Source organism: Gracilinanus agilis, chromosome 3 (genome assembly GCF_016433145.1).
Source record: "Gracilinanus agilis isolate LMUSP501 chromosome 3, AgileGrace, whole genome shotgun sequence".
NCBI lineage: Eukaryota > Metazoa > Chordata > Mammalia > Didelphimorphia > Didelphidae > Gracilinanus > Gracilinanus agilis.
In genome coordinates, this window is record NC_058132.1 from 216,159,250 (window position 1) to 216,178,081 (window position 18,832).

General features: G+C 37.6%; 1 protein-coding gene across 1 annotated transcript; it reads left to right on the forward strand.

Moving 5' to 3' along the window:
- Positions 1 to 76: 76 nt before the first annotated feature.
- On the forward strand, positions 77 to 16,995 carry HSPD1 (heat shock protein family D (Hsp60) member 1). The gene is made up of 12 exons (XM_044669669.1): positions 77 to 154; positions 1,357 to 1,532; positions 4,702 to 4,954; positions 6,173 to 6,255; positions 7,132 to 7,227; positions 11,960 to 12,053; positions 12,476 to 12,644; positions 13,850 to 13,949; positions 14,348 to 14,593; positions 14,899 to 15,073; positions 16,247 to 16,425; positions 16,587 to 16,995. Exons 2-12 carry the CDS (start codon positions 1,359 to 1,361, stop codon positions 16,737 to 16,739), a joined length of 1,722 nt encoding a protein of 573 aa, XP_044525604.1. The 5' UTR covers positions 77 to 154; positions 1,357 to 1,358; the 3' UTR covers positions 16,740 to 16,995.
- The last annotated feature ends 1,837 nt before the right edge of the window (positions 16,996 to 18,832 follow it).

Here is an 18,832-nt window from a genome sequence, read left to right on the forward strand (position 1 = left end):
AGGGGGCGGTTAGTCGAGGGTGGAGGCGCCATCCGCACATGTGGTGCAGTAGTGGGGGCGGGGCCTGAAATTCTTTGCCGTGAGCGCCCCGTACGTGTGTCCCTCATTCGTTGCTGACGATCTGCACTGCGCGCTTGTCCGCCTGCCCCCGCAGGTACACGAGGGTCTGTCTCGCGCTCCCCTTACCCTTCCCAGCCCTCCCTCCCGTGTTCTTTTGTTTCCCTACCGGCGAGCCTGGCGCGTGGATGGCGGAAGAGAGCCATTTTCCGGCTTGGGCCAGCCTCCCTGCGGCCTCTCTTTACATGCTTTTCCCTCCAAGCTGGGGGCGCTGCTTCAGTCGCGGGAGGGCCTGGACGGGGCTGCGGGATATGGCGGCAGCCTCCTTGGAGGCGCAACCTTGGCGGGGAGAAGCAGGGCTGGGGTGGGGTCGGGTCGGGTCAGTGGAGACTGGAGGAATCTGCGGCTCTAATCTCCGGGTATCAGGCCCTGGGCTAACGCGTTCCGGGACTAGGCCTGGCCCCTTGCCTCAGTGCTTTTAAGCACCTTTTTCCCTTCCGGAGGGCGGCGGGGGCAGCGGGAGGCGCCCGCCCTGAGCCACGGGGGTGGGGGGGGGTGGGACTAGGGTCAGGGTTGGATCCTGGGGAAAAAACTAACGGGAAGGCTTGGTCAAGGGGGAAAAGGGGTAGTAGGTGGTCCTGGTTCGTGCAGCTCTGCCTTTCCGACAGCAGGGGGAGGAACGATGGAGCCTTGACCTTGTACCATGTGTCCTGATAGAAAGACATGTGGCTGGGCGTGGGGTGGGCAAGCGGGCCCCTTACCCCTGCAGTCTCAAATGTATCTCACGCTGATACTGTTTCAACCACTTGGATACAAGGAGACAGTTCCTCCTTTTGATGGGCGATTTGCTGTGTCAGGGATTTTTGCTTTAGTCCTCACCCTGGCTTTATACCAATGTATCTGTTCTCACCTGTAGTTTTCTCTAGTGTGCCGCTTCCCAGTCTAATTCATTCTTGGGGCCCTTTGGAAGCATGTTTCCAGCAAGTACAGAAATGAATGATTAACTCTGGTTTTTAGCTGGAGGCCAAGGGAAGAGTTCTAGCTCAGGTGCATCTGCACTGTGCCAAGGAGCTGAGGCCTTGTATTAGGGCCCAAGACTAATGGTCTGGCTATGAGATGTAGCAGTAGTCAGATCCTCACTGATGGTGGCGGCAGTGACCGAGAAATGCCTTCCGAAGATGTAAGGGAGGCTCTTTTGCAGTGAGTGCCTACCACTAAATATTCTTGTCAACAGGTGGCACAATCGAGCCAGAGGGAGCCTAGAGCATTCTAACTGATCTAATTGTTTCATTTTTCCAGAAATGCTCCGGTTGTCCACAGTCCTTCGGCAGATTAGGCCAGTGTCTAGGGCACTGGCCCCTCACTTGACACGTGCTTATGCTAAAGATGTCAAATTTGGAGCAGATGCCAGAGCCTTAATGCTTCAAGGTGTAGATCTTTTAGCTGACGCTGTTGCTGTTACTATGGGGCCAAAGGTATCCGTATCCTTTTTTCCCCTTAAAACTGTCTTGGATTTAATAAGAATGAATGGAGTTTTATGTTGTCAGGGGAGCTAAGATATAAGATTTTACATTAATTAGGTAACTTCAAATAAGCATTTTTTTGCTGAGTTGATTAAGTCGAAGTTCCAATCAGCCAGATTCCATTGTGACTTTATGTTGAATCTCAATTTTCCTTTTTTTTTCACCATTTTATTAAATGAATAGGAGTCATTTGCATTACCTTATAATACCAAAAAAATTCATAACTCTAGGCAAAACTAATTTGGTTTGCCTGCCTACTGTATAAACTTGGGTTCAAATCCTAATAGGCTGAACTTCTAGGGTTAGTGAATGAAGATAATAAACATTAATCTGCAGGCTTTGTTATTTAAAGAAAACTGCTTCTTTGTTTTTTTTCCATAACCTATTGCTAACATTGGTGTAACTTGTATTGGGCTGAATTCAGGAGATGGGAAGTTGGGTGAATGGAAGGACAAGTTTCATAGTTGTAGGCAAGATTCTTCGGGACATTTTTTAGTTTAATTCACAGATTTTTAAGATTATTGTTGTAATCCTAAGCAGTTTACTCAAGTGGGTAAAGTTGAAATCATAGGTAGTTTACCCAAATGGATAAGGTTGATTTTTTGGGGAAAACTAATTTTATTGTTTAACATGTCCAACTAAAGTTTCAGGATTGAATTTAATACTAGTATTAGAGGTCCATAGAATCATAAGTGAGATTATCTCCTACACCTGGAGAAAGGGAACATGGCACCATAGTATTTCCACTTATTTTGCAAATCAGTCTTTACTATACAAAAAGTCCATGGGTATGGTAACCTATTTGCAGAAGAGTTACAACTAAAATTTGATCAGTTCTGGTATTGATTAAATGAAATGCAGAATATATTCCTGTGAAGCCTCTACATTAAGCAATTATAAAAGACCAAATATTCTCTCAGTTATGCAAAGAGTCTCTCATAGGCATGTGTGATGCACAATAGTAACAGATAGCTCCAAGGGACCTTAAAAGTCATCCAATCTAACCCCCTTGTTAATAAGTGAAGGAAATGAAGTCTAGAAAGTAAAGGGACTTCATATAAACCAGAGGTGCCAAACTTAGAGCCTGCAAAACTCCAATGTGATCCTAAACCAGATTAAAGTGTAATTGGGGAGGGGGCAGCTGGCTCTTTGGATTGAGAGACAGACCTTAGAGATGGGAGCTCCTAAATTTAAATCTGGCCTCCAGGCACTTCCTAGTTGTGTGACCCTGGGCAAGTCACTTACCTTCCTTTGCCTAGCCCTTACCACTTTTCTGCCTTGGAACCTATGCATAGTATTGATTCTGTAAGAGTGAAAATTTAAGTATTTATAGATATATATTTAAAGTGTGGCCGCCAGGAATCAACAATTCAGGTTGATTCCGTAATTAAATCAGACCCAAGTCAGCATCGGGTTGAGGCAAGTTTATTTACAATCAGGAAGGTAAAGTATAGGAATAAAGAGAAAGGGAGAGGCTAGTCCAGGCCAAAGGCCTGGACAGAGAGAGAAGGTTAAAAGGCTAAATAAATGAAGCTGTAAGCCACAAGGCCCAACAGCCAGATAGGCTGGCGCCTGCTTAGGTAGAGTTTAGAAGTGGCCCAGTCAGGCCAAGGAAGTCAGCCTAACTTACTTTCGTGACATCACAGAGTGTAAGCGTTCTGTGGTCTCAGGAGCTCCTTCAGTACCAGGTTCAGAGCGGGAACTGGCTCAACAGGAAGTAACTAACTTACTTAAAGAGATAGTGTCTTTCTTCACTTCCCCTGGGTCCACCTCTAATTCAAATGGACAAATGGCAGTTTCTACATTGATTTGGACTGCCCAAAGGGCAGTCCCTTGTTCTTGATTTGTTACTTATTGTCACGTGTGGGTAACTCCTCCCCTCCCCACTAAGGAGGGTGAGGATGACATTTCTACGCCTAGGATGGGTAGATTTTTGACTGAATGGGCTAGATTTAATTCCATTTACACAATTCTAAGACCAGGGTTTTAAAAATAAAATGCAATTGAGAAATGTTTAACAAAATAAAAGTACAACAGAAATAATGTTAATTTGAAGTTTTCTAAGTTAATATGCCTACAATAGGGATCTTTCTGTTTTGAGTTTAAGACTATGTGGTCATAAGTGGCAAAGTTAAGATCTATCTAGTTCTTCCTACTTTGTATCAGTTTAGGAGTCTTTTGCCTCCGAACTGTGTGTTTTTAGCTATGAATTAATACTCTGTTACATTCATCTACCATAGAGGATGAGTTTCTAGTAGTTTCTTGACATTTCTGGACTTGGGTTTCCTCAACTTTAAAATGAGTGTTGAACTAAATAATGACCTGGGATCATAGATTTAGAGCTCAAAGAAAACTAAAGAGGCTATCTAGTTTATCCTCTTTATAGGGGAAAGAAACTGAGTTCTAAAGTGTTGCTAGGCTTTGAGCTCAGTTCTCAGATAAATCCTGGGTACTTTTTCCTACCCAGTTCTAAGACTTTGAAAGTAGAGATTTTTTTTTTTATTTATGTAAATTGTTAAGATCATTGTGATCTATTTACATTTCAAAAGGATAAAGTATGAATGGTTTGGGCAGGCATCTGGTAATCACTGAATTTACACTATATCCCAAAATAGAGCCATTGTTGAACTACAGAGGGAAGGTCAGTTTGATTGTATGCTGGAGCATTGCCAAAAGTTGTCCTTGAGAACCATGATTTGGGATTGAATTATTAGTGAGGCAGTATAGTAATAAACTTTCTGGTGGTATTCCCAGTCTCAGAGTGTTTCCAAGTGACTATACTTTTTTTTTTAACCATTACTTTCTGTCTTAGTAAGAACTCTGAAAGACAGAAGATCAGGGGCTAGACAAATGTTATTGAGTAACTTGCCCAGGGTCACACAGCTAGGAAATGTCTTGAGGTCAAATTTGAACTCAACTTCTCCTGACTCCAGACTTGGTTTTATCCCCTGTGGTATCTCACTGCTCCTAAATCCTTTTCCTTTTTTATAGCCTATACTTTTATATCTTTGATATTGCCCTCCAGAGTTTATACAATATAGATACTTATATTTCTGTATGGACCTACCCTTTTGGAGGAAATGTGCATTGACTGTCACATTCAATATTCTTGTGTTTATAGGGAAGAACTGTGATCATTGAACAGAGTTGGGGAAGTCCCAAGGTAACAAAAGATGGTGTCACTGTTGCAAAAGCAATTGACTTGAAGGACAAATATAAAAACATTGGTGCCCGACTAGTTCAGGATGTTGCCAATAACACAAATGAAGAGGCTGGGGATGGCACTACCACTGCCACAGTCCTTGCACGCTCTATTGCAAAAGAAGGTTTTGAGAAGATCAGCAAAGGAGCAAATCCGGTGGAGATCAGGAGAGGTAACTCTTCATATAATTGACACTTAAAAACTAATGAATTAGCTGTTTAGGGAAATAACTATTGGCTAATTAACTTGAAAACATTCATTTTTATTTTTTCTACAATTCTGCTTTGATTTTTAAAATTTTTTTGCTGTTAAACTAAAGTAATAAGAATAGATTGATGATTCTTTACTCTTGAATTGACAGTCCTTGAAATAAGTAGGGAAATGAGTTTAAAGAGGAAAATGAAATTGCCAGTGCAGCTTATGATTTTTATCAGTCTTTGTAAAATAAATTTTTTAACAGTTTTATCAGTGCATAACTTATTATTTTTGGTTCAAAGGTATTTTGTTTTCTCGATTACATGTAATAATAATTTTCAACATATATTTTCCAAAATTATGAAATCCAAACCATCTCATTTCCCCCCATTCAGAGTTGGGAAGCAATTTGTTCTGGGCTATGCATGTATTATCATGCAAAACACGTTTCCATATTGGTCATTGTTATAAGAGCACACTCATACAAAACCAAAATCCTCAAATAAAACCATAAATATGCTGATGTGAAAGAGAGTATGCTTTGATCTGCGCCTATCTGAAACAGCAGTTCTTTGTCTGGAGGTGGATGGCATTTCCAGTCATAAGTCTTACAGAATTATCCCAGATCATTGTATTAGTCCATAATTATTAAAACAAGTATAACAGTTATATTCAGGTTTTAAAATCTATATCTGGGTACTTGTATTTATATGTTACCTTTTTGACTTTGAACTTTTGGAGCTATATGTCTAAATTCCAGTATTTCTGGATTAAAGGGTATATATAGACAGTTTAGTTATTTTGCATAATTCCAAATGGTTGAACCAGTTCACATCTCCACCAACAAGATCTGTCTTTCCATAATCCCTCCACCATTGTGACTATTGCCAGTTTCTTTTATCTTTTCTAGTTTTCTGGATATAAAGTGAAGTTCTGGATTTTTATTTTCATTTCTAAGTTACTTGGATCAGTCTTTCATATTGCTAAATGTTGAGAATTGTTTTAACAATTGTTCCTAGCCTTTGACCATTTATCCACTGAGTCTTTTATGTTGTTACTGAAAATTCCCTTAATTCTTTTAAGACTGTAGCAGAGAAGCAACACACATAGACTTAGACTAAATTTCTTACCAGCCTCACAAAACTATTCATTGGCTCAAAATAAATATTATAACAAATAATTACTCTGGATTCAGGTGTGATGTTGGCTGTTGACGCTGTCATTAGTGAGCTTAAGAACCAGTCTAAACCTGTCACAACCCCTGAAGAAATTGCTCAGGTAGGCATTTTTTTTTTAAATTAACCATTACCTTCTGTCTTAGAACTGATATTAATATCTGATTCCAAGGCAGAAGAGTCCTAAGGGCTAGGCTATTGGGTTTAGATGACTTGGCCAGGGTCACCCAGCTAGGAAGTGTTTGAGTTTGGATTTAAATCAGTGGTTCCCAAACTTTTTTGGCCTACTGCCCCCTTTCCAGAAAAAATATTACTTAGCGCCCCCTTATAGTTATTCACTGTCCCCAAATGCACGTGTGGTCATCACCGCCCTCCTGGATCACTGCAGCACCCACCAGGGGGCGGTGGCACCCACTTTGGTAATCACTGATTTAAATGAAGGTCTTCCTATCTAGGCCTGGCTCTATTCACTGAGCCACCTAACTGCCCACAGATAGGCATTCTTAATAATCTATTAAAAGTAAAAAACAAAAATAGCAAGTTGCTGTCATTTTATTTTGTTGGTCAAGCTCTAAGAATACTCACTGTAAACTTATGCTTTTGAGTTTCATTGTATTGCTTACTGTTTTAATGTATTTCTGTTGGGGGGGGGTGTCAACCAATAGATTCACATTTAGCCCCAAGTTAATTTGGGTACCTAGGGCTATTCTGACCAAAGTAATAAAAAACATTTTTAATTTTAAATAAATGTAGGTACATTATTGTGTGGTTATATTTAGGAAATGTGTCTATAATCACTTCCATAACCATTTAATTTTATATATATATAGTGTGTGTGTGTGTGTGTGTGTGTAATCTTCCTGATAGTTTTTTTATTTTAATGGTGGGTGGTATGAAAACAGGACTAATGTTGCCAGGGCCAAATTGTATTATTGTTGACAATGAAACTTCATTTGAAATACTAACTTAATTATTTTAGGTTGCTACAATTTCAGCAAATGGAGATCGAGAAATTGGCAACATAATATCTGATGCAATGAAAAAAGTTGGAAGAAAAGGTGTCATCACAGTAAAGGCAAGTTATGAGTCTTTTGCACTGGGTAAAAAATGAAATTCATTCCCCAAACTTGTATAGATAGTTCATTTTTGTTCATTTAATTCACTAATATCCTTGGAGTGTAAGCATAGTGCCTGAGACAGTAGGTGCTTAGTAAATACTTGTTCTTTGATTAAGGGCAGCTTTATGCTATCAAGACAAACTCATTTGGAAAGTAGTCTTTATACTATAGTGTAAAAAGTTATCCATTGTATATTAAATTATTCTTAATTTACTCTATTATACATGCATTTTTAAGTGTTTGCATAATGGTAATTGCATACTGAACCAGCTACACATATTTGATCTTTATTATGACCAGTGGCATTAAAGTTAACAAATGGTTCAGAGTGTGACTTTGGTCTCATTAATTCTTGCTCTCTTAGAACATTAACTGGATTAAAAGGGAAAACTTGTGCCATTTTTTTTAACATCCTAATACTCCTTTGAGAGTATCACAAATATGCTTCTTCAGGATTTTTATAAGGAGCACTTTGTGAATACTTTGAACCTAACATTCTGTAGATAATTCTTTTGAGATATAAAGCCATAATTTTTTTTTAATTGTGCAATGTAACCAGAAACATTGTATTTTTTTCCTGTATTGCACAGTATTGTAGAATTATATTGTATCATATTCAGAGACCAGGGTGATTCAGCCAATCTCCAATTCTTCCTGTCTGATTTGTTGCTATCATATAATGCAGTGATGGGCAAACTTTTTAAAGAGGAGGCCAAAGGAAAGGAAATGCTCATCTGTCAGTCTGTTTCTAAGGCAACTCTTTCAAAGTTTCATTATATTGTGTCCTACTCATTGCATTCATCAGATTAGGAATAATGTCGCTTGGCTCGATAAAACATTTCAGGGGGCTGCATCTGACCCGGGGCCGTAGTTTGCCCATCACTGATATAATGCTATTTAAGAATAATTTTTTTATTGTTAGGTCTCACCTGATACGAATTTTGTGTGTGTGTTTTTGTGTTGTTCCCCCTCCCAACATTTCTTCAAAGAATATTGAGTATCAAATTCTGTCTTCCCCTTCCTCCCTTGAGGTGGTAAGCAATCTCATAGATTTTACATGTGTAGACATGTAAAACATTTTTCCATATTCTTTTGTGAAAAGGAACTTGAATTTAAAAAAAATTAAGAATGAAAGGGAAAAAGATTTTCTTTGCTCTGGATTCAGACTGTCAGTTCTTTCTGGGAGCAGATAGCATTTTTTTTTTTCATCATGACTCCTTTGGGATAGTCTTGGATATTGCTGAGAATAGCTAAGTTATTCACACAGTTGTTCACTTTACAGTATTCCTGTCAACGGGTACAATGTGTTTGTTCTGCTTATTTCACACTGTTTCCATTCATGTAAGCCTTTCCAGAGTTTTCTGAGCTTTTCCTACTTGTTATTCCTGACTGATAGCACAATGTTATTTCATCACAATCATATATACTATAATTTAGCCATTCCCCAATAGATGGATATCCTCTCACTGTCCAATTCTTTGCCCCCATAAAAAGAGTTGCTTTAAGTATTTTTGTATGTATAGGTCCTTTTTGTTTTTTATCTAGAGACATTTTTATACCATTATGATTACTATGTATTTCTCTTCATTCCATTCCTCTCCCCCCCTCCCCCCGTTTAGTTTCTGACCTTCACTTCCCCCAATTTACCTTCTATCAACCCCATCCCCCATTTTCTTATCCCTGTCTCCTCTCAACTTTCCTGTAGGGTAAGAGCTCTTTATACCCAATTGATTGTGTATGTTGAGCCAATTCCAATGAGAAAGGTTCATATATTCCTCTTCCTTTCTCTCCCATCTTTCCCTCCACTCTAAAAACTCTTTCATGCCTCTTTTATATGATAGAACTTACCTCATTCTATTTTTCTCTTCCCCCCTCCTCCCAATGCTTTCCTCTTTCCTATGCTTTAATTTTATTTAATTATTTCATTATTTTCAGCCCTAAAATGAATTTGGTCTTATGTACACAATTTATCTTTATTGAATGTCTTTGATTTCTCTTTCCTATTTACCTTTTTGTGCTTCTCTTGATCTTGTATTTGAGTCTCAGATTTTCCATTCAGCTCTGGTCTTTTCATTAGGAATGTTTGAAAATCCCATGTTTCATTGAATATCTGTTTTTTTCCTCTGAAGGATTATGCTCGGTTTTGCTGAGTAAGTTATTCTTGAGTGAAGTCCTAGTTCTTTTGCCTTCTGAAATATCATATTCCAGGCCTTCCCATCCTTTAATGAATGTAGAAGCTGCTAAAGCTTTACAAGATTTGAATTGTTTCTTTTTGACTGCTTACAATATTTTCTTCTTGACTTGAGAGTTCTGGAATTTGGCTGTCATATTTTTTGGAATCTCTTTCTGGAGGTGATTTTTGGATTCTTCCCATTTCTAGTTTGCCCTCTGGTCCCAGAATATGAGGACATTTTTCTTCCTTCCTTCCTTCCTTCCTTCCTTCCTTCCTTCCTTCCATCTTGGAACCAATACTGTGTATTGGTTCCAAGGCAGAAGGGTGGTAAGGGCTTAGGCAATGGGTGTTAAGTGACTTACCCAGGGTCACACAAATGGGAAGTGTCTGAGGTCAGATTTGAACCTAGGACCTCCCATCTCTTTGATGATTTCTTGAAAGATAATGTCTAAGGTTTTTTTTGTTTGTTTTTCATCATGGCTTTCAGGTAATCCTATAATTCTTAAATTATCTCCTGGATTTTTTTCTGGGTCAGTTGTTCCAATGAGATTTCACTTTTTTTTCCCAATCATTTTGACTTTTGATTGTTTCTTGATATCTCATGGAGTTGTTAACTTCCACTTGCCCAATCTTAATTTTTAAGGCATGATTTTCTAGAGTAAATTTTTGTACTTTTTTCATTTGATCAATTCTACTCTGTAAAGAGTTCTTTTCTTCAGTGAATTGGTGTACCCCTTTTTCCATTTGGCCAGTACTGCCTTTTAAGAAATTCTTATTGTGCATTTTTGTATATCATTTTCCATTTAACTGTTGCTGCTTTTTTTTTTTTTTTCATATGTATCTTTTTTATTTATTAATAGAATTTATCCACACATCCCAGCATATCTTCACCTTCCCTGCAAGACAAAAGGCATCCTCTAGGAGACAGACATGTTCATGTGAATTAAGTCTCTCATGTTTCAATTCACATGTATATTAAGAGAGAAAAATATTCATATTTTTAATTATTTTTAATTCAGTGTTGCTGCTTTTTAAGGAATTCTCTTCATTGGATTTTTGTGCTCCCCTTTTACCATTTGACCTGTTCTGCTTTTTAAATTAATTTCTTCAGTATATTTTTGGTCCTCCCTTATCAAGCTGTTGACTCTTCATGATTTTCTTGTACCACTCTTTCCAGTTTTTCTTCTACCTCTTATTTGATCCACTCCATTATTTCTTTTTGGCATTGAGAGAAATTCATATTTTTCTTGGAGGCTTTGTATGCAACAGTATTGACTTTGTTTTCCTCTGAGTTTGTTATGATCTTCCCTGTCATCAAAATAACTTTGAATGTTGAGCTTCTCTTTTTTGGTTGTTTGCTCATTTTTCTGGCCTTTTTATTTTTCTTTTCTCTTTTTTTTTAAACCCTTAACTTCTGTGTATTGGTTCCTAGGAGGAAGAGTGGTAAGGGTGGGCAATGGGGGTCAAGTGACTTGCCCAGGGTCACACAGCTGGGAAGTGTCTGAGGCCAGATTTGAACCTAGGACCCCCTGTCTCTAGGCCTGACTCTCAATCCACTGAGCAACCCAGTTGCCTTCCCCCCCCCCCCCCTTTTTTTTTAAACTGGGATCTATAACTGAGGCGAAGGGTACACTTTTCCAAACTTCAGGTTCTTTGTACAGCTGCCTTCAGAGCTGGCCCTGGGAATTTTTTTGCTTTCAGTTCTTCTAAGGTGGTATATGATATAAGGAGAGGTGTGGTTAATACTCTCCAGGCCTGGAGGTAACCACCAGTGTTCTTCCACCTTGGAACTGTGACTGGGGTTCCCCTGTTCCCTTGTGACAGGAAGCCTTGATGCTTGCTAGTGCTTCTCTCACAGAGAACATGTCCCAGGACTGCTTCCTAAATCTGTGTATAAGGAGTGCAAACAAGAGTCTTGTACCCAGAACCAGCAAAGGAATCCCTGTAACATTTTAATGTGTGATTGTCCGATTCCCAACTCCTTTACTAACTGTGGCTGAGAGCTGGAAGTTTTTGCTGCTGCTTTAGCTTCTACCAGGGCCTGTTGCCGCAATGGGGCCTGTCCTAGCACATTGTTTTGTACTCTGCTTCCACCCCTGATATACTAGATCCCTTTTGCTGGCTTCTAAGTTTTTGTAAAAAAATTACTTCGCCTTGTCTTTTCGTGGGTTGTGCTGCTCTAGAATTCATTCTGAGACATCATATCATAGTTTTGGTAGAGATCAGATGGATCTTTGTATCTTTGCTGCCATCTTGGCCAGTAACGTCCTTAAATTATAGTCCTAGTAGATTCTTTCTGGATCAAAAAACAACTATATTATAGGGGTTTTGGTATATTGATTACCAAAAAATTTGAACTAATCTACTGTTTTACCACTAGTTTGTCTATTTATACAAACCGCGAAGGGCTAATTTTTAATTGCCTGTTTAGATTTTTTCCCCTAATTTTGTTTGTTCTCCTGATTCTTGTATATGTTTTCCCCCACTGTATTTATAGTTTGTTTTCATGTTTTCAGGATGGAAAAACATTGAATGATGAATTAGAAATTATTGAAGGCATGAAATTTGACAGAGGTTATATCTCTCCTTATTTTATTAATACAGCTAAAGGTAAATAACGTGTGGTCACTGACATTTAAAGGCATATGGGCTATATAATCTGAAATCTGTCATGTTGTGTCTTGGCTGTTTGTGGAGGAGAATTTTGCTTTTGGGAAATGATGGGGAAACTACTAATCATTAGTTAGCATAGCAAACTTAAGTCATTTTAGAGAGGTAGACTTGGGGTAAGGGAAAAGGGTGGAGGAGGTGGCAGAATGAGTTGAGTGTGATAAAAGAGTAGCTGAAAAATGAATACTCTAAAGGTAGGCTAGAACAAATCTTTAGAAATCTTTCCCTAGGGTCATTTGCCCTAGTTAAATTGTGAGTTATGACTTAACATAATTTATTTTTCAAACTTATGGGCATAGTAGGTAGTTAATTAGTAATGTTCCTTAATTTGCTTTGAAAAGAATGTCATATCTATCATACAGGTCAGAAATGTGAATTCCAGGATGCCTATGTTCTTCTAAGTGAAAAAAAAATCTCCAGTGTCCAGTCTATTGTACCTGCACTTGAAATTGCAAACGCCCACCGTAAGCCTTTAGTCATAATTGCTGAAGATGTTGATGGAGAAGCATTAAGTACTCTTGTTTTGAACAGGTAATGAATGAGGCATGGATATTCGGAGGCTCTACAAATTGAGAGAGCAATTAACTATACTGCTAGATATTGGGTCTTAAGGCCCATTGCAATTTTTTCATGCTTTTTGCTAATAGTAAAACAGTAGAACTTGTATATACAGAATATGTGTAAGTACAGAAATAGTGGTATTATTTTTATAACTTAACCATGAGAAAGCCTGATTTTATCATTTATTAGCTAATTAGATACTCATTTGGTATACCTAGTTGATACAATGAATTTATGTCTCCAAATGTTAACTTATTAATTTCAAGTCATCCTATTTAATGATTAATAATAAAATATGGTGAGCAAACTAAAATTTTTTTATACATAGAATATTTGAAAAAAGACTTGAAAGGGGAATAGTTGAATATAGAGGAAATAACACTGGTATAAAAGGGGCCCATTTCAGGAAATTATTTGGACTGCTGAAACTCATGACTACTTTTTGTCAATAAATTTAGTGTTACAAATTTTTACAAGCAGAGGGTTGGCATGGTATAGTGGAAAGATAGCCTTGGAGTCTGGTTTTCTTTTTTCTTAGAGGACTAGCCATGTAATTATGAGTAAGTTACTTAACCTTGGTGCTTTTGGGCAGCCTTTTTTTTAAGAGGAAACTTCATTGCTCTAGACCAGTAATTCCCAAAGTGGGTGCCACTGCCCTCTGGTGGGTGCTGCAGTGATGGCCAGAGGTGCATTTATCTTTCCTATTAATTGCTATTAAAATTTTTAAAAATTTAATTTCCAGGGAGCTAAGTAATATTTTTTCTGTAAAGGGGGTGGTAGGCCAAAAAAGTTTGGGAACCACTGTTCTAGACAAAAACAAAAATAGTTTTTTTTTCTATATTATGTTAACATTTTGAACATTACATTCAGGACTAGAATTTGGACAAGCCAAAAAACATGAAGAAGATGCATTTGGATGGGACATACCAATACATTGTTGTACCATGCTGCCATATCTAGTCAACAAGGTCTTAGTACTAAAAATGGTCTTGTGTCTTAAGGTTTTCAAGAATAAAGATTCTTCCCCAGATTCACAGCCTTGTTTTTAATAACCTGTGTTTAGCAGCTCTTAGTATTGAGAAGAGTAAAAAGCAAGGAAACCCAGGTCTGAAGAATGCAAAGTGAGTTTCTCTTCTGGTAATCCTAGAATAATCTTGTAATGTTTCTGTTTATAGGCTAAAAGTTGGACTGCAGGTTGTTGCAGTGAAAGCTCCAGGTTTTGGTGATAACAGGAAGAACCAGCTTAAGGATATGGCTATTGCTACTGGTGGTACAGTAAGTAAAATAGCTTAACATCAATTAGGACTAGGGATACTTACACCCACAAAAGTCTACATTTATTCTGAGGAGTTTTTTAATTATATGCACTGTGATGTAGTAAAGCAATTGGATTGCTACAGTACCTTGTACATAATGGTGCTTACTTAAATTAGACTTGGAATCTGAAGACCTGAATTTGATTAACATCAAAACAAACTTTTATGGTGGTAAGATGCCTAGTTATGTACTGCTATATTCTTTTTAGTATGGAACTTGAATAGTTCTGGATTCTTTTGTAGGTTAAATAGATTGATAATGTTTCAAATAAGTTTGTTATGATGCAGAAAAGTTCTACTTAGTGAAATTTATTCTCATTTCTTAATATCCAACATATTTCATAATGACTTTTACAGGTATTTGGAGAAGAGGGATTGACTCTGAATCTCGAAGATATTCAAGCTCATGATTTTGGAAAAGTTGGGGAGGTTATTGTGACAAAAGATGATGCCATGCTTTTGAAGGGAAGGGGTGACAGATCCCAAATTGAAAAGCGTGTTCATGAAATCATTGAACAGCTAGAGATTACTACTAGTGACTATGAAAAAGAAAAATTAAATGAGCGATTGGCCAAACTTTCTGATGGAGTTGCTGTAATAAAGGTAAGACATGTGTGGTGACCTAATTCAACCATGGAAATAGTTTGGACTGTTTTCCTTTCCAATGCAAGTTACCCCTTTGACTGTTAGGTTAAATTGTGATTCCAATGATGAAAATTAAAGAAATTTCAATAGGAAATTGGTTAAAGACTATGATTAGGCAAAATGAACCAGTACAGGTTGATCAGGAAGGAGTTGAATAACAAAGTATCCTGTTAACTTGTAGGAAGTTAACAACAAAGATGATTTTTTTCCTTTCTGCTTTTTAATATGGTGATGTTTAAAACTGAGTTTTCTTGTACTTTTAGGTTGGTGGAACAAGTGACGTAGAAGTGAATGAAAAGAAAGACCGAGTTACTGATGCACTTAATGCTACACGTGCTGCTGTTGAAGAGGGCATAGTTCTGGGAGGAGGCTGTGCATTGCTTCGATGCATTCCAGCCTTAGAGGCATTAACTCCAAGTAATGAAGATCAAAAAATTGGTAAAGGATATCCTTATAAATTTGTGCTCTTGAACTGATGACTGTCTTTACTGAGAATGTACTATTCCTGTTGACAGAAGGCAGAAAAAATCAAGATGTAATTAGGGGATGGATGACTAATAGTCATTAGATGTTTGGAGGTCTTATACAATCTTAGGGCTGAAAAAGTTCTCAGAAGCCATTTAACCCAACACAATACCTGAACAGGGAACCTACTCTAAAATAGGTATCACCATCTCCCAAGACCTTCCATTTCACTTTTTTGGAAGGGTTAACCTGTCTTTGTATTGGAGCAGCTTTTCCCAAAAATATTAATATTAGACTTCCTATTTATCTGGCATGTTAGCTTGAGTCATGTGCAGATTTGGTTAATATATTCTTATCCTTCCATCTATGTTGTAATAATTTTGACTAGAATAGGACCCCAACGCCTTTAAGTTGACATCAATCCATTAGTAGTAGTAATTGATGCTACTAATGTGAGCAACTCCAGCATTAACAATATTTTCAAGACATTTCTTAGAATACCCCCAATTGTAGTTTCTAGGTCACTTTACAAAGATATTGGAAAACTTTCAGGTGCTTTGTTGAAATCTGGGTAATGTCACCAGCACTGTGTCCTGGTCTGCCAGTCCAAAAAAAGGAAGTATGGCTAGTTTGGGGGGGGGGGGGAGGCACATGAAAACATGGCTGTAAGAATGATCTAGTTGCATTTTCAGATTTTGTGATTTGTTATAATGGACTATATCTAGAGGTAGTATAGTGGGTAGCGTTTTGGACCTGAGTCAGGAGTACTTGTGTTGGAATTTTGCCCTAGCCATTTAGCATTGTGAGCCAAGCAAGTCACTCACTAATATACTTAAAAAACACTTTGCAGGGGGCAGCTGGGTGGCTCAGTGGATTGAGAGACTGGGAGGTCCTAGGTTCAAATTTGACCTTGGACACGTCTTAGCTGTGTGACCCTGGGCAAGTCACTTGACACCCATTGCCTACCCTTAGCACTCCTCTGCCTTGGAGCCAATACTAGTATTGATTCCAAGATGGAAGGTAAGGGTTAAAAAACAAAAAATAAAGGAAAAAAACACTTTGCAAACCTTAAGTGCTACTAATGATATTTACTTTTATGAACTAAACTCAATAGACGATCTTGCTAAATAATTTTTCCTTCTATAGGAATAGACATAATTAAGAAGACACTGAAAATTCCTGCAATGACCATTGCTAAGAATGCTGGTGTGGAAGGCTCATTGATAGTTGAGAAGATTTTACAAAGCTCCTCAGAGATAGGTTATGATGCCATGATTGGAGATTTTGTAAATATGGTTGAAAAAGGAATAATTGACCCAACTAAGGTAAACAGTTTTAATTTTTACCATATTTGTCTCAAGACATGGAATAGATTCAAAGCTGCTTAGAGAATCTGATTATCCCACTATCACATTTTATTTGTTGTTTGGAATTTTTAGTTGGGTAAAATTTAATATTTAATATTTTCTTGAAATGTTTTCCCTAGGTTGTAAGAACTGCTCTGTTGGATGCTGCTGGTGTAGCTTCTTTATTAACTACAGCAGAAGTTGTTGTTACTGAAATTCCTAAAGAAGAGAAGGAACCTGGCATGGGAGGGATGGGTGGTATGGGTGGAGGCATGGGAGGTGGCATGTTCTAATTTCCTAGAATAATGCTTTCTAAAATCATTATGATCTGTGATGTAAGCAAGACTCAAGGCAGTGTTCTTCACTAACTTCGGAGAAGTCAGTTGGAGAGAAGACTGAAGTAAAGGCTGATGTTTAAGAAAATCACTATAAACCATCAGTTACTGGTTTCAGTTGACAAAATATGTAATGGTTTACTGCTGTCATTATCCATGCCTACAGATAATTTATTTTGTATTTTTTGAATAAAGACATTTGTACATTCCTAATATTGGGTGCAAGATCCATGTACCAATGTTCTGCTTTCAACTTAAACCAGCTGAGGCATTTTTACTACTATTCTGTTAAATCAGAATTTTAGTGTTTGCCATCACTAGAAGGAAAGTTCAGAAGCAGCCTTTCTGGGCAGACGAAGAATAATTAAAATTGTGTACAAAGTAGAGAAATATCCAATTATGTGATGACCTTTGTGTAATAAAATTGTTTAAAGTTAATAATTGTATTATCTTATTTCTTTGATCTGGTGGAACTAAAGCTGTAAGAAAAGATAATGAATTATTTAAAAATTACCAAAATGTTGGTTTTATCTAAATAATACCAAATATAAATTGAAAGTTAAAATTTTTTAATACTTGAGACTGAATTTTAAAACAATGTGGTAAAGCAGAATGAGCCCTGAATTTGGAGTCAGAACCCAGTATTCAAATAATGATTCTTTCACTTACCTATGTCATCAAGTCCTTAAGTGACTAAGAAATGGATTATTATGTGAGCCATGAATACCAGGTTCAAGATTCTCCATAATGTGGCCCAATGTCTAGTCAATACTCCAAATGATATCCTGGTCACTAGTATTTAACACACAACTATTGTGCTTGACTTGCCCTTCCCAGGCATTTCCTTTACTACATGTGTATTTAAACCTCTACCCTTGTCTTAGCATTGATACTAAATCCAAGACAGAAGAGTGGTAAGGGCTAGGCAATTGAGTGTCAAGAGACTTGCCCACAGTCTTTACAGCTAGGAAGTGTGTGAGGCCAGATTTGAACCCTGGACCTCCCATCCCTAGGCCTGGCTCTATCCACTGATCACATGGCTTTTTTTTAAGAAGGCACAACATATCTTGCTACTCAAATGTGACCTGGGTGGTGTCTTCTCCAGTCACTTTTAAAAATCAGTCTTACCTTGTCATTTACTTTCTCCTTGTGCCATAGGTATTTGCTGAGCCCTTTCTCCCATATAGTAGTAAGTTCCTTAGGTTAAGGAAGTTAATCTGTTTGACCCTATGCCTGGCAATATGATCACTGAAAGAATTTAAATGTGCAGCTATTAAAAATCCTCTGGCTTCAACCATGGCAGAAGGCTTCATAAACCAGACTTAACAAACAATGGCTAGTATTTATATAGCTCTGTGAGGTTGGCAGAGCATATTTGTAAATGTAAACTCATTTGATCCTCAAAACAACTCTGGTATATAGGTATTATCCCTTTTTTATTGATTAGGAAACTGAGGTAAAGTTAAATCATTTGCCCAGAATCATAGTTTAAAAGAGACTGGATTTGAACTTGCCTTTCTGACTTCAGGCCCAGTGCTCTCTGCTGTAGCGTCTAGCTGCCTCAAACATACATAAAAGTTTATAATTGTGACAATCGTGTAATTGTGGATTATGGGAGAATGAAGAAAGAGTATTTTCTCTTCCTAAAATGTAGAGTTAGTATGGTATTTTCTTCTACTGCATTAAAAAGCAACTAGAATTCTTTTTCTGTAACTTCTAGCCATGGCAAATTTCTGAAGCTCAGACGTGTTTGCTCACCTGTAAACTGGGGATGGTATCACCCCTAAAGGAGGAAGATATTGGATCAATTTGTAGAACTAAAAGTTTGACTCAGTGCTGGTTTCATCTAAATATTGCCAAAGTAAAAATCAAAGAGGAAAAGGTTAATGTTCCAATTTTTTTCTAAAACTAATTTTTAGATTTAAAGAGCTATAAAAATTGTTTGACTATATTCAAGATATAAAGGGATTGAGATTATGAGAGTTGTTAGAATTGTATCCATATTGGGAGATCCCTTTATCAATCTTAAGCCATCAGAAATGAGCCTAACT